Raw genomic sequence first — 15,570 nt, 5'->3', positions numbered from 1 at the left:
GTGACCTACATTTTCATTAGATTCATATTCTAGGATTTTCCTTTCCTGATCTTTACTTTCTCAATCCATAATATGTGGGGCAATATTAGGTCAAGTTTTCTGAATATGGTCATGCAGGATGCACACAAGTTTTTTAAAAAGTTCATGGAGCAGAAGATTCTGGAGTAGAGGGTTGCAATTTAGCTCTACATCTAACTCCTCAAAACCCTCAGAAACACTTCAATATATTACCAAAATATTGGAATTCTCAAAAGAACTACAAAGTATGGAAGGAAGACAACCAAACAAGCATCTTTTTTCCTCTTCTAGCAGGGAGACTTGGAAGAAACAAATATAATTGAAAGTAAATAAATGTGTGTGAGAGAAATGAAGTCTTTAGGACTCCACTGCAGTGTTTCAAAGCCCTTGGGGGGAGAGACAGCCTGACCCTTACCCTTATACAAGGTGTTCACCAGTCTCAGGACAGGAGAGTTTACCGAGTTTAACAAACACTGCATGCATCCTAAAATGGAGGCTTGTCCCCCACCCCAATCCATCAGTGACAGAAAGATACAGAAAACCCAGAATACCCAATTCTCATGGGAGAGAAAAGAACCTAGTACTGAATAATGGGCAAGAGATAGACCAGGGTAGGAAGAATAGTTGGACAGAGCTGCCCAAGAACGTACAAGAGAAAACAAAATAATAACATGGTCACTATAGAGATTCATTATACATGTTTAGTATTTTGCCTACAGTTAACTAAAGAGAGAGGGAGAGGAAGGGGGAAATTATGGAGCAAAAGAGAAAGTCTAAACTAGGAAAAAATAACACAAGTAGTATAAGGAGTTTTCTCAAAGTTTCTCCATGTTATAATATAGCTTTATAGAAATATAAATTTGGTGAAGCTAGTGCTCAAACATGAGATTGATAACATAGGATGGACTAAAAAAAGGAGGTTGCAGACATAAAGAAAAAACTGAATACCAAAATACTTTATGAAACTATAAATAGAATAAATACTGCTGAATACTGAAATACTGACATGGAGGAAGACTGTAAGCACAGAGGAATTCAGAGGAAAAGATAAAAGAAATTGATTAGACTGTAATAGAGATATATATATTAGTTTGTTACAGGCTAAGCTGTTATAACAAAGAGACCCAAAATATAATACCTTAAACAAATTATTTTCCACTCACAAAACAGTCTACTGGGGAGAAGTCCAAGGCCGGCAGGCAGCTTTGCTCCATGAAGTCATCTAAGATGTGTTTCCTTCTATCTTGATACTCCATCTTTTCATTCCTGTGGTCCTAGGATATTGCCATTCTTATGATCTGACTCTGCTCCATACCCATGTCTCAGCCCACCAGCATAAACATCATTCAGGGCAATCTCTCTTAAGAAAATGACCCAGTGGTTACATGTTCCACTTCTACTCACCTCTTACTGGCCTGAATTTGGTCACATGTCCACATTTAGCCATTGGGGGGTGCTGGGAAATGTATTCTTTCACTGGATAGCCATGTTTCAGCTAAAACTCAAGGTGTTCCTTTCTAAAAGAAGCCAAGAGAAAATGAGTAGCTACCATAAGATGAAATATAAAGATGAACCAACATTTAGATTTAAGGATACCCGATATCCCTAAACAGAGAACCCAGCAATGGAAAGAGAAGATGTATTCAGTGATATGATGCAAGAAAATTTCCCACTATAGTGTAAAGAAAGAACTATATCGCAGATAGAAAGAAAACACTGAATTCTAGGAAAATTTGATTTAGAAAATTTAACAGAGGTATTTCCTAGTTAAACACCAAATTTCAAGATAAAGACTGTTTCAGAAATACAAGCAGAAAGAAAAATCACCTAAAGGGGCAAAAAATCTGACTGGCATCAGATTTCACAATATTCATTGTAGAAGACAATGGTGCAGTCCACAACATTAGAAGAGAGGATGATCCTAGTCTAAATCAAGTATAAAGGCTGAGAGAAGTAAGTTATACTTGATATCCAAAACAGCCAATTAAGAAATTAATGAAAATAAAGAACTTATGTACAGAGAAGCCATGATAAAAGGACTGTTGATATACTTTGGATCTGTTTACATATACTAAACAATCATAGCAATTATTGTTTCAAAATGGAATGTGAATATTGTAAATCTGGACAATGTAAAAATAATATAATTTTAAAATTAGGAAGTAAGAGACAGGAGATGGGAATAGCAAGAAATTTATAATGTTCTAGGCTTTTGAAGCTGGGTTATGTTATCCAAAAGAAAAACATGCTTAAAAAAATACTAAATGTTTTTCATAATCATTTATTTAACTATGCAGCAGGGTCCCACAAACTACTGCCCAAGGGCTAACTGCATGCTTTTGTAAATAAACTTTCTTTGGAACACAGCTTTACCCATTTGTTTGTTTACATACTGTTTTTACCACTTACCAGCTATAATAGACTTGAATAGCCTAAAATATTTACTATCTGGCCCTTTCAGAAAAAATTTACCATCCCTTGCAGGACAATCTTTTTTAAGTCACAAGAATCTTGTGGTAAAGAACTATTTATTTTAGGTTTAATAATTTTTTGAGCTTAATTCCCTTTACCCTCCTATTAAATTCATGTCAAATTAGGTTTAATAATATAACATAAATCTTATTTTTATGAAATGACATAATATCAGTCATTCCTTAGATGTCAGGATAATAATGAACTAGTGATACTTGGCATGGTTTCTTAAACTTTCACCTATGTGTTTTTCTGTTTATTTGTAATCTTTATAATGAGTACATATCATTTTTACCAGAATAATAAAACAGAATGGTTTTTCCATTTGAAAACACTGAAAGCAAATATATCAATATATTTACAATGATTAATTCTGGCTGACAGGAATATGATTGCTGTTTTCTTTTTTAAGCTTTTCCTTTTTTAATTTTGAAAAAAAATTGAGCTTTATAGATGGTTTAGGCATAAAGCAATAGTTCTGGAAATAACAATGAAGTATCAGATAGCAAGGATATTGTTTTATTTATAATATGTTTCTTTTATTAAACATATTTCCAGCATAAAATATAAAGCATGACATAAAGGAGAAATCAGAAGCAGATGTTATTTGACTTCTTTTAGGCAAGTAACATATCCAGAAAGCTTCTTTAATTCACATTAACCATAACCTGCCTCTCCAATGCATCCTCACCCTACTCTTCCAATCCACAGCCCATACTCCAGCCACATAGAGCTCCTTACCTTTGAAGAAATCTTCCTGCATTTGGGAACTATTTTGCTTTGCTGCCGCCCTTCTTTCTACCTATAATTGCATCCTCTTCTCTATGTGACTTAATCCAATGCTTCCTTTAAGATGCAATTTAAATATCACTTACTGCAGTACATCTCAACCTCGGCTGCACATCACAATCACCTAGAGAGTTTTATAAAAATACTGAGGCCCAGGCTCCAGCTCAGTTGTTCTGGTTTAATTGCCCAGGGCCAGAGCCCAGGCAGCGGCATTTTTAAAAAGCTCCCTGAGTGACTCTAATATACAGCAAGGGTTGAGAGTCATTGCAAAACCTTCTGAGATACCAGCAGGCAGAGTTAATTACTCCCTCTTCTGCATTCCATAGCCTTTAGCTTTTCCATTGCTCATGAAATTTAATGCTTATTGTATTAAAGTTAGTGTTATATAGTAAATGCTCAGTAAATGCTGAGGGTTATACTCTTCCCTCCAAGTGCAGAAATGGTTAGCCTGCCTTTCCACGGGAATAGGGCACCAGAGCCGGTTGATGTTTCATGTCCCAGAGCCGGTTGATGTTTCATGTCCCTTGCGCGTGCGCACACACACACACACACACACACACACTGTCTTTTTAGCATAGCACTTGGATCTGACTTTTTCATTGTTGGGGTTGATGCAATTTAAAGAATTTAAGAAACCAACTTTATGAACTGTTGACTGCCTAACAGAATCCTGACATCATCTGCCTCTGGCCTCTCCTTTGTGTCATGCTTTACATTGTTTTTCCTGTTCGATCCTACTACTTGGGCTTTCAAGAGCTGGTTGTCAGGTGTACTTTGTCAGTGGCTTTCAGAAAATCCAGATAAATTATGCTCTGTGCTGAGACACTGCCAAACCTATATTTTACACATTCACAGTGTTTGACAATTTTATTTAAGTTGAATCTTTCTTCCTTCCTTCCTCCAATTTACTTTTGCCTCACTGACCCTGATATCAATCACGCTGCAAAAGAATCTACCATTTTTGATAATGGATGTCTTCTGCTTCGTGTGTGCCCTCTCTGGAGCACAGTATAGTGGGTGATTAACTCAAGCTCCCTGTCTAGGAGGAGATCCTTGAAGGCACTGATGGCGGAAAGTTAAGTGTGGCAAGCAGAGCTGAGGATGAGGGAAAGAGACCTGGGTGATCCATGAGACCCAGGTTTCAGAAAATACCATGTGCATGCTATAGATGTTCCCGTTAAGACAAGTCCAGGCACACTTCCTTTCCCTCCTCCCATTCATCTGGAAGAAAACAAATTGCGCTTGTAGTTACTCTTTCTTGTTAAAAATCCTATTTAAAGTCATGTTAAACTGACTCCACTAAATATCATCAAAGGAATCGTGTTGGTGAGATTGTAGCTGCACCATATCTTGGTAGTAGGGATTCTGGCAGCTGTGTTCACACAGACTTTTCTTAGCTATTTGTTTTGCAAAGTGACTTTCTCCTCCCAGTCTTGATGAAACTTTCCCTTTCTTTTTCTTTAAGGTTACCATGACCTTGATAAGCAATACAGTGTGGTACAACTAAGTCCAGTGACAAATTTTACTAATGTAAAATCAGATTAATCTTAAAATTGAATAATCTGGGTAGACTGAGTTTCCTGTGTGACATGAAATAAATCCGCTAACCTTTCTGTCTTGCTTCTTTATTAGTTAAATAGCAAAACATTACCTAGTTCCCTTGGAAGTTATGCAAATTAATTAATGTTTGGAAAATGACTTGAGAATTTAAATCAGTCTATAAATACCAAACAGTTGCATCTTCCCTGCTGAGAGGGTCCAGGTAATTCATAACCTCATATAATAAAGGTAAAAATAGTGTACTTGGGCTACACAATTAAATGTGATTTATGTGCAATACATATAATCTTTAAAATCTGAAACCATTTAATAGAAACAATTCATATTTCACAACTATAATAAAAGTATTTTATGACTTTAGGGAAAGTAATCATCTACTGTAACTGATCTAGACATATCTTTAACCATTTCTGGAGTCTGCAAGAGTCTATTCAGAGTTCATCTTTAACCTGTTAATACTGACTGGTTTATTTATCTTTAAGTTGCCTCAGTTTTTCTTTTTACCCTCAAAAATAACATTTACTTCCTGGGAAATGTGCCTGTACAAAACTTTGCTGTATTCAAAACCTCCTCTGTCAAGATTTAGCACTTTTATATTGTAGTCATTAAAATTGAACAAAATCTTAATAGTTCCTTTATGAACTACTATATGGATTCGGCATAGTGGAAATCACAACATGTTAATTGGATTTAATTAACTATTTTAAATTACACCAACTCCTGACAGTAGACAATAGCACAGGGTACTCATGAGCAATAAAATTGGAACCGATATTGCTACTTTATTAAAACTTAATGAAACTATTCATAATCTTATTTATTGTTTACAAGAAGGAAACTGTGTTCATTGTGAAGGCAAAAATGTCTGCTGAAAACAACTTTTTTGCTAATCTAGGTGAAGGTTCAGAAGTTAATAAAAGGGTCCACCATATCTAACCTCACAGTTCCGCCAACTTATCGTCGCATAAAATCCTATTTCAGCCCCATACCTGTCCTACGAGTGGATGCCAATAAAGGTTAGTGATTCAATAACTATTTTGTGTGTTTAGATATGTACGTAATAGAGTACTGAAATGCGATTGGGAAACTGACTTTGAATTCTGGCTCAGCCAGCAATTCTCTTGGTGAACTCAGACAAGTCAAATCCTCACTCTGCCTGAAGTCTCACATCTGAAAAATAGAAGGTTGGACTAGACAACCAGTAGCATTACTTTCCATCATTCTATGGATTTCATATTGACTTAGAGGTTGGTGATATATATTAAAACTATTATTGTGCTTACATGACATTAGAATTTTTGAAGCATCTAAGAAGATATTGTTTGATGCTATTTCTAGCAGCATTTACACTTTTATTTCAATATGCCATTATGCAAAAAAATGAAGTCAGAACTCATGTCATTAGCATTTAAGCCATGCTTATCTTTATCTAAATTCCAGTCTTTGAGAAATCAAGCACTTCTAGTTTTTAAAAACTAAAAGACAAGATTACATCACCTTTATTTCTACATCCCCAGAGTGTACAACCCCATCTAACATTTTGTAGATACTACATATGTTAATGGAATGACTAAATAAATGAAAAAGTGAATGAATAAGGATTGAATGTCCAAAGAGTAACTCTTTTATGTCTCCCTGCTACTTCATCTAACTGACCACAGTGTTAAAGAGTGTGTAAGTAGGATCCCCTTTTGGATCTCAAAAATAGCCAATTGTGATAGTCTTTAATTATCCCTGTCTCACTTTCTCTCTCTTACCTGAGGTATTTTAAAGTTTGTTCTCAAGGGTTCTTCTGGCACCTGGAGACTCAAGGTCTATACCCTGCAACTTGGGTATCCTCTGTCTGCTGAGCTGGTGGTAGAGAAACAGCAAACACAAAAGAGCCCAGTATAACTATTACTTTCCGACTTATGAGCCAATATTGTTCAGGAATCTGTATGACGTATGTTTTCAGTTAGTTTACAAAATATTTACTCCCTGGGAATATTAAATAACTTCAGCAAATTTTCTATTCCTTGCTATTTGATAAAATTAATTTTATCAAAGGAACATTGGTTTATAACATCATGTATTGTTCAGGGGAATAGTTTCACACCTCTTCAAATGTATGTTACCACACCATGTTCACCACCAAATCACCCATAATCCTCTACCTTAATCCACTGGATCCCCTCTCCCCTTTTCTCCTCACCGCTACCTTCACCAATCTCCTCTAGTAGCCTCACTTCTACAATCATATTTCTAGGGCTTTGGTTTTTGTTTGAGTTTTGTCTGTTCCTCTGTTGTCTTTTTATTTCTTTTTATTTCTATGTACTGATCCAGTATTTGTCTTTTTCCTTCTGACATTTCAGTTAATTAATTCCCTTTAGTTCAAACTATGCTGCTGCAAATGGTAAGGTTTCATCTTTTTTTTTTTTTAAGCTGAGTAGTTTTCCACTGTGATTATGTACCACATCTTACTTTGCTCATCTGTCCTTTCGCATTTCCATAATTTGACTATTGTAAATAGTGCTGCAATGAAAATAGGTGTGCATATATTTTTGTGTTCTGAGGTAAATACATAAGATTGGATTTTCTGGATCATATGGTAGATCTATTTTCATTTTTTTTTGAAACTTCCATACTCTTTTCCATAGGTATTAGGCTAGTCTACATTCCCATCAACAGTGTAAGCAGGTTCATTTTTCTCCATACTCTCACCAACACTTACTGTTTCTGGTCTTTTTTTAATATGGGTCATTCTCACAGATGTGAAGTACTCTCTCATTGTGGTTTTGATTTAAAATTCCTCATGATAAGTGATGAGCATTTTTCATATGCATGTGGCCATCTGTCTTCTTTGGAGAAGTATCTGATCAGATCTTCTGCCACATTTTGATTGGTTTGTTTTCTTTTTGTTGAGTTGTATGAATTTTTTGTATATCTTGTATATTAGCTCATTGTCAGAGAGATGATTTGCAAATGTTTTTCTTCATTCAGTAGGGTGTCTTTTCATTTTAACAATAGTTTCTTTTAGAAATGCAGATATATCTTTTGGTTTAATATTTAGTTCCATTTGTATATTTTTGCTTTTGTTTCCCTTGCCATTGGAGTCAGTTCCCAAAGACATTATCTTATCTGATATCACAGAGTGTTTTGCCTGTTTTCGTCTATGTAAATTATGGTTTCAGGTCTCACATTCAAGTCTTCAATTCATTTTTTTTTTTTAAAGATTTATTTATTTGTACATACAGAACTGGGGTACAGGTCAGAGGCTCAGGTGCAGTGAGAGGCTTCACCAGAGACAGAGTTGGGAGCAGAACAGGCAGATCGAGGAAGCACACTGCTGAGGGGAGCAGCGGGCGGGTCAGGAGAGGTCTGCCACGCCATGTGGTCACCTCCGGAGCAGGCGGGGATCGAACTCATGCGGAAGTGGCTTTAGCTTCTTAATGCTGTGCTTTAACCCGCTGCACCACCAGGGAGAGCCTCAGGTTTTCTATTTCTTCTTGATGAATCAAGAATCTTTGCAGGTTGTATGCATCTAAAAATTTATCCCTTTCTTCTTGGTTGTCCAATTTATTAGCATAAAGAAGCTCATACTAGTTTCTTATGATCCTATTTCCAAGATGTTTCTGATTCTATTTACTTGAATTTTCTCCCTTTATTTCTTAGTGAGCCTAACCTGGAGGTGTTTTTTTGTTTGTTTGTTTGTTTGTTTTTGTTTTTTTTTTAATCTTTCAAAGAGCCATGATTTTTTGGTCTCATTCATTCATTTCTAAATTTATATTTATTCCTTCTCCAATTTTTACTATTACTTTCCTTCTGTTGGCTTTTGTTTCACTTGTTCTTCTTTTTCTAGTTCTTTAAGGTGGAAAATTATTTGAGGTTTTTCTTATTTCATCTTATGTAGCTATGTTGCTATATATGTTCCTCCTAGTACTACTTTTGCTGTGTCCCATAGGTTCTACTAGCTCATGTTTTCATTTTTGTTTGTCTCCAGGTATTTTAAAAATTCTCTGACCAGTAACATGTTTGGTTTCCACAGGTTGGAGGTCTGTCCTACTTTATTTTTGTGGTTGATTTCTAGATTGATACCATTGTTGTCAGAGAAGATACTTAAAATGAATTCACGCTTCATTGATTTATTAACATTTACTTTGTGACTCAACATGTAGTTTTTGCTTGAGAATGTCCCATGGATAATTGAGAAGAATGTGTTGCCAGCTATTTTAGAGTGCAATCCCCTATAAATGTCTATTAAATCCATCTGATATAATGCCTTGCTTAAAGCTGTTGTTTCCTTATTTACTTTCTGACTGGTTGATCTATCCATAATGTAAGTGGGCTATTGAAGATCCCTACTACTATTATGCTGCTGTCAATCTCTATTTTAAGGTTTTTAATAGTTGTTTTAGACATACATTGATGAATGTATTATTTATTCATCATCATGATCCATAAATCATTGGATAATCTTTGTCCATATTTCTTGTCTCCATTTATAGCATACTTATTTTATATATGTGTAGTTGACCCAGCCTTTTTTCAGGGTACCATTTGCTTGTAGGATGGTTTTCAAACCATTTACTTTAAATCTGTGTTTATCTTTTGAGCTCAGATGGGTATCCTAGAGATATCAGAAAGTTGTGCTTTGTTTTCTAATCCATCTAGCCACTCTATGCCTTGTAACTGTGAGTTAAGTCCATTTACCATTGACATATGAGGACTTACTACTGCCATTTTGTTTTTTATTTCTGATTCTATTTATTTCCTTGTTCAATTTTTTTGTTGTTTTCATGCTTGTTGATTTTTATAGGAGACCTCCTTTCAACATTTCTCGTAGGGGAGCTCTAATGTTGGCAAAGTCCTATTGTTTGTCTTGGAAAGCATTTATTTTTTTTCTTCATATACTTCTTATCTGAATAAGAGTCTTGCAGAATACAGTATTCTTGGCTGGCAATTTTTAATTTCAGAGTATTTTGAATATATTATCCCATTTTCTCCTGGCTTGTAAAGTATCTGCTGAAAATCTAATGAAAGTATGATGTGAGCACCTTTATAAGTTATATATATACTATAGTATGTATATTATATATTTGGTCACCTTCAACATTCCTTTTTGTCTTGAACTCTTGGGAGTTTTACTACTATGTGTCTTGGTTAGGAGTCAATGCACTTAGATGACTAATGCACACAGATGACTAGATGTTTTATTAGAGCCATATACTTACATATTTAGTTCTTTCCCCACATTTGGGAAATTTTTCCTCTACTATTTCTTAAGCTCTCTATTCCCCATTTCTTTCCCCCTTCTGGGATATCTGTTATCTTTTATGTTGTCTTTCCTACTGGAGTTATACCATACTAAGGTGCTTTTTCTTCTCCTCCTTCTAGTTCTCAAAACACTCCAAAACTTTCAATTCTATTCTTTTAAGTGGTTATGAATATGTCTTATAGTACATGAACTGAATTTCAGTTCACACCCTATTGTGACCTTGGAGTTGTACTCTGATTATATAATAGACTTTAAACTTTACAAACAAGGCCTGGACCATACCTCCATTGTCATCTCACTCTGCACTTCTCTGTTTATCAGGACAAATACATCAGGCTTTCACAATGGCTTTAACTCACTTCTCAAGCATCTGTTTTTCCTTCACAGATGATCACAATTTGTAATTATAATTTATTTGTGAATTAATTTATTATCTTCTCACCACTTCTAGAGGGACCCTGATATCTGTCTTATCCCCAGCACACCAAGCATAGTTCCCACCACATAGGCAATTAAAAGATATTGGTTGAAGGAATGACAGAATGAATAAACTTCTAATTCCTAATTAATTCAACAAGAAAATAATTGTTATGGAGATTTAATACACAATGTATTAAGGAGTAATTTCAAAAACAGGCAAAACATAACACTTATACACTCATAACACTTTTAACACTCATACAAATATAAAATGAACATGTCAAAATATTTTACTTATTTAACCCACCAATTAAAGGAGGTCTATAAGATGTCACAACTGTTAAAAAAAAAAGTCACAACTGTTTCACTGTTTCAAAGAAAAATCCAAAGAATATATATCTGTAAATCAGGAATATTGAAATAAATCAGTAAATAGATACAAATTGGCTTTTCTGTGAGGAAAAAAAATTGTTTTGATATCTAAAAATGAGTTATTTGCATTACCAGCAGTTTTTTATAAATCAACCTTAATCTTTATAGAGTTGTAAAAATATTACTTTTGACCTGCTCAAATACTACTTTCATTTAATCAATGGTAATTCTAACTAATTTTTAGACCAGCCAAAGAACCTAGAAGGGTAGAAGAAATTTTTTCTTCCCTTATATTATGGAAATATACTGAGTTAGAAGGAGCTCTATTTCTCACAAGTGCAAAATATGTGTAATTCTTTGAAATGGATCTTGATATTTATTGGTGGAAAATATTTGTGAGCTCAAAGAATTAGTCAATATTTTAAAGTGGTTTAAAGCTGTAACTATAAAAATCAAACCTGAAGTATTAATTCATAAAGAGGCTTGAAGAGTTACAGTCTGGATCAGTAGTTTGTAAATCAAAGATAACAACGATTGGCCTGGAATGCTTATTTAGAGGTAATTGGACGGCTCCCATTCTAGTGGTTCCTGAACTTTGTATAAGCATCTCCTGCAGGCCTGAACAAAGGAGGTTCCCAGGTCCTGACCTCAGAAAATCAGACAAGACCAGGGGTCTCCATTTTTAATGAGAAATTCTCCCACCAAATGTTTCTGTGGCAAGTACACTAAAGATTTCTTTTTGGAATCATTGTTTTACAAGTGAAGTCCTTGTCAGCTCTGTAATCCCTCAGTGGTTATTCTTCTAAATTCCTAGAACACTAGACTAACCTCCTTAATAACAACATAATATACTCACTAGAGGTCAGAAGGTAAATGGAAATTATATTTGTCCCTGTTATAATGTTTGCCAGCTCCTTAAAGTTAATCCATCTTGGCACATAGTTTGTATACCCAGAATTCTTTACTTTTCCTTCTATTGTATGAGAGCAACAAGAAACTAAAGCACTATCAGAAGTTTATGTCAAGCACTCCCTAAGTTCCTGGGGTTTTAGTTTCAATACAATAGACCTATCTTAGTGAAAGATTTTGGCCCAGCCAGTAGAGTTTGTTCAATTATTCATTGACTTAGTCATTTGTTTAAATTTTTTAAGACAGTATCTCCTGTCCCTATAAAAGCATTGGCAAAATCTTATCATACCATACTGAAACAGAATGAGTTCTAGGAGTTGTAAAATGCTTGCACTAATTAACCATGTTGTCTAGTTGCACTAAAACAACCCATTAGGTCATTCATATATTCTTGTGATAGAAGAAATATCCAAAAATAACTTTATTCTACAAAATATGATTTATTATAACAACAAGAGAGTGATTTCAAGCACAATGATTTTCTTTCTTGAAGAACAAAAGGTTTTCGTTATTAAGATTCCACAACTGATTCTCTGAATTTTTAAAAGAATATGATCAATAATTGAAATTGAAAATATCATAAGTATAAATAAATTTTAGTTTGTCTTGAAATTATATTTCTAACTTAAAATGAAAATGTACTATCTCGGTACAAATTATTTCATAATGTGACTATTTGAAATGCCATTTTTTTTCTTGAGTTAGAATATGAGGCTCAAATAAACATGTGCTGTAGCTGTTTTTTCGGGCAAAGAATTAATAGTATATGTTCTCTCACAAATAAGAGAATAAATAGAGTAAGTTGCACTTGTGAAATTCATAGAGCTCAGACATTGTGGATAAGTTTGGAGTTAAATTCACATTCTTCTAACCTTCCTTTTTAGGGCTTTTAAGTCTGCTAGAACAAGGATTGATTCCACCAACAGCAAAGATTACCTTTCAAAACCCACCCATTATGCCGAGAGCAGCTCTTCTGCATAATTTTCATGAATCACATAGGACTCCAACTACTGGTATGTCAAGTCTCAACTATACACTAAGTTTGTTGGGGATACACAAATTGCCTCCCATCAAAATTTAGTCTTCTAGTATTCAACTTTTATCTTCATTAACAGGACAAATTGACAGTTGTAATGATTCTGAATTTAACTTGAGCAATGTGGTTAATGTGTTTCAACATAAGAAATCAGGAAGTAGATAGTCTAGGACCGGCGAAGCTTTTAGGGAGCATGATGGCTCTCTTTCAGCTTCACCTTCTTTAGCAAGTTTGATTTCATCTTCATGGCTCTAAGGTGACTGCTGCAGAGCTGGATCTTAATGTTACATTCTAGGCAGGAAGAGGGAAAACGAGAAGTACCAGTCTTCCCAGAAGCCCTTGAATGGACTACCCCTTACAGCTCAGTGGTCACATGGCCACTGTTAGCTACAAAACTGGGGAAGTGAATGCCCAGGGACAGGGAAAGGGTTAGGATTAGGATGGGATTATACCAAAAATGATCAATTATGCTTGGTCAATCAATTCGTGAAAATGGTATTCTTTCCTTGGATATTAAATAGACTTAATATTTGGTGCATATTTGTCTTTCCTTTTTATTTTTGTTTTCTGTTAAAGTTGGCAACCTGAGGTGCTGGACATTTTTTTTAAAGATTTATTTTATTTATGCTTACAGAACTGGGGTACAGGCCATAGGGGACTGAAATACACTGCTGAGGGGAGCAGGAGTGGGCCAGGAGAGGTCTGCCATGCCATGTGGGTCAGCTCCTTGTGCAGGGATCGAACTCTTGCTGCAGTGGCTTTGGAGAGCTTCATATGTGGTGGTTTAACCCATTGCACCACCAGGGAAAGCCCTCTGGGCATATTATTAACGTGAAATGACTGGGTTCTAAAATTAGCAAAGAAGAAAAAGGGGATAACTACTTCACTGATTTGTTATTAGTAACTACCACAGAAACATACAAGTTGGCCCAGAAAGGCTAACTTTTCTCCTCCCTAACATTTACCCTGGCAAAATTTATCATACAGATTTTTCCAGGAAACTGAATAGCAAATTAGTGCCGTAGGATACAGTTTTGTTGAAGATGCAGACATATTCTTCAAATGCATGTGTACCATAAATCCAAGGCTATACAAAGTTGTAATTTAGTGACAGAATTTCTGCAGTAACTAAGAAAAACTAAAAATATTCAGAGGCATCATTAATAGGATTATCCATGTGAATCTACATGTTTAGATCTTCAGCCTACCAAATTTCTTTGAAATTTTACTAAAATTATTTTAAAACTATGACCACTTGAAAACTTCTCAGCTACTACTTGTTTCAGTGTGGAAATTTATCTTAAGTCTCACTTGTCTTCAGACACCTAGAAGTTAAACAAAAAATGTGCCAGGCCTGCAGATAAGAGAAATATCAGGCTTTATGGATGAATGTGTGATTCAAAGCAGCCTGGGCCCACAGTGTGGACTGGCCTTCAGCAGTGTGAGGGCGCAGGCCAAGTGGGCAATGGCCCAGAAGAGCACAGAAGTCAAAACAAAAACTTGCAATAGGTTTTAAATGGAGTCTTCTTAGACTACTGCCACCTGCCCTGGCTTGGGGTGGGGGCGAGGGAGGAAAGGGAGACAGGCAGTCTCAAAGTCAGGAAGGCTCCCTAGAGGGCAAGGAAAATAAAATGGTGGCCTTCTGGGTAGGTCAGATGCAGCATGCCAATCCATTTTGTTATACATGCTTTAGTGATAAGACTCTGGAACTCCTGCTACTTTTTCAGAGATGGTTTAAGATGTTCCTTGCAACCACTTGAAGTAATATAAGTATACTGAGAACTTAAGGTGGGATTCTAAATTGTATACTGAGGTTTGCTGCATTTGATCCATATTTGTTGACCTTTTTTAAGATTGTTGTTATGGAATTGACAGAAAAGGGATGAACTAATAAGGTAAGTTTAGGGGGAAAAAACACACTTCTTTGACTCAGTTATCTATTTTTAAATAGTATTTTGTTTTCTTTCTTGGAAAGGGTAGTGTAAGGAACTTCCCTCCCTAAGAATGTCAGACGTGGGCTGTTGAGTTTGCTAACAGGAAACAAGGAGAGATGTGATTTCTTTCCTAAGTATTGGCTAACAGGTAGGCCTACTGGCCTTTCTTACCCCCACCCCAGTGTCAGATTTGTCCTCCATAAGTTGTTGCTTAAGGATTTAATGAATTTCAAAAATAATATGGTCTGTTTTTCACTGATATTATCTATCTCAAGTCATTTACATTCTTTAGAATTATCTTTTTTCATGACTATACAATGAAGTGGTTTCACGATATGTATTATATCAATTTACATTTTAAATAAATTCAGACTATAGCTATTTAAAGAAAAATATTGTGAAATATCTTAAAAGACAAATGTTAGTCTCTAAATTGCCTGCTTTTAGAATCTGCCTTTTCATCTAGGCAGTCTGCATTAGGTGAGCTGATCTTATGTTCTGATGGACCTGTTGTCGTCTTAAGTTTTTTATTTATTTATTTATTTATTTATTGGATGATCACAAATGTTTCATTAAATTGGTACAGAAAAAAACGGATAGTGAAGAATCAATATGTGACAGAACCACTTGACTTTCAAGCTGTTCAACCCAATAGCTTCCACCCAATGACACAACCAGATAACACTCATCACTTCTATCCACAGCTCCTTTCGTCTTACCTCAGAAATCACAGCTGATCCAAGAAGTGAAAAAGTTCTCTCCAAAGAGAAGATCAAAGGTATTCCTATAACTAATCAACAAAATTC

The 15,570-nt window shown here is 35.2% G+C and overlaps 1 protein-coding gene across 1 annotated transcript in view; it reads left to right on the top strand.

The window, feature by feature from the left end:
• The window catches only part of LOC101630606 (IQ domain-containing protein H-like), a 65,461-nt gene extending 52,658 nt beyond the window's left edge, over positions 1 to 12,803 (top strand). Inside the window, exon 6 of the mRNA XM_004687646.1 lies at positions 12,679 to 12,803. Coding sequence (XP_004687703.1) covers positions 12,679 to 12,687 — 9 coding nt within the window. The 3' untranslated portion in view covers positions 12,688 to 12,803. The remainder of the gene's footprint in view (positions 1 to 12,678) is intronic.
• Positions 12,804 to 15,570: the final 2,767 nt, after the last annotated feature.

This window comes from Condylura cristata, unplaced genomic scaffold (genome assembly GCF_000260355.1).
Source record: "Condylura cristata isolate star-nosed mole 26May11 unplaced genomic scaffold, ConCri1.0 scaffold00023, whole genome shotgun sequence".
Taxonomy (NCBI): Eukaryota; Metazoa; Chordata; class Mammalia; order Eulipotyphla; family Talpidae; genus Condylura; species Condylura cristata.
The sequence above is the reverse complement of the archived record's forward strand: the minus strand, read 5'-3'. Positions and strand labels throughout refer to the sequence as shown.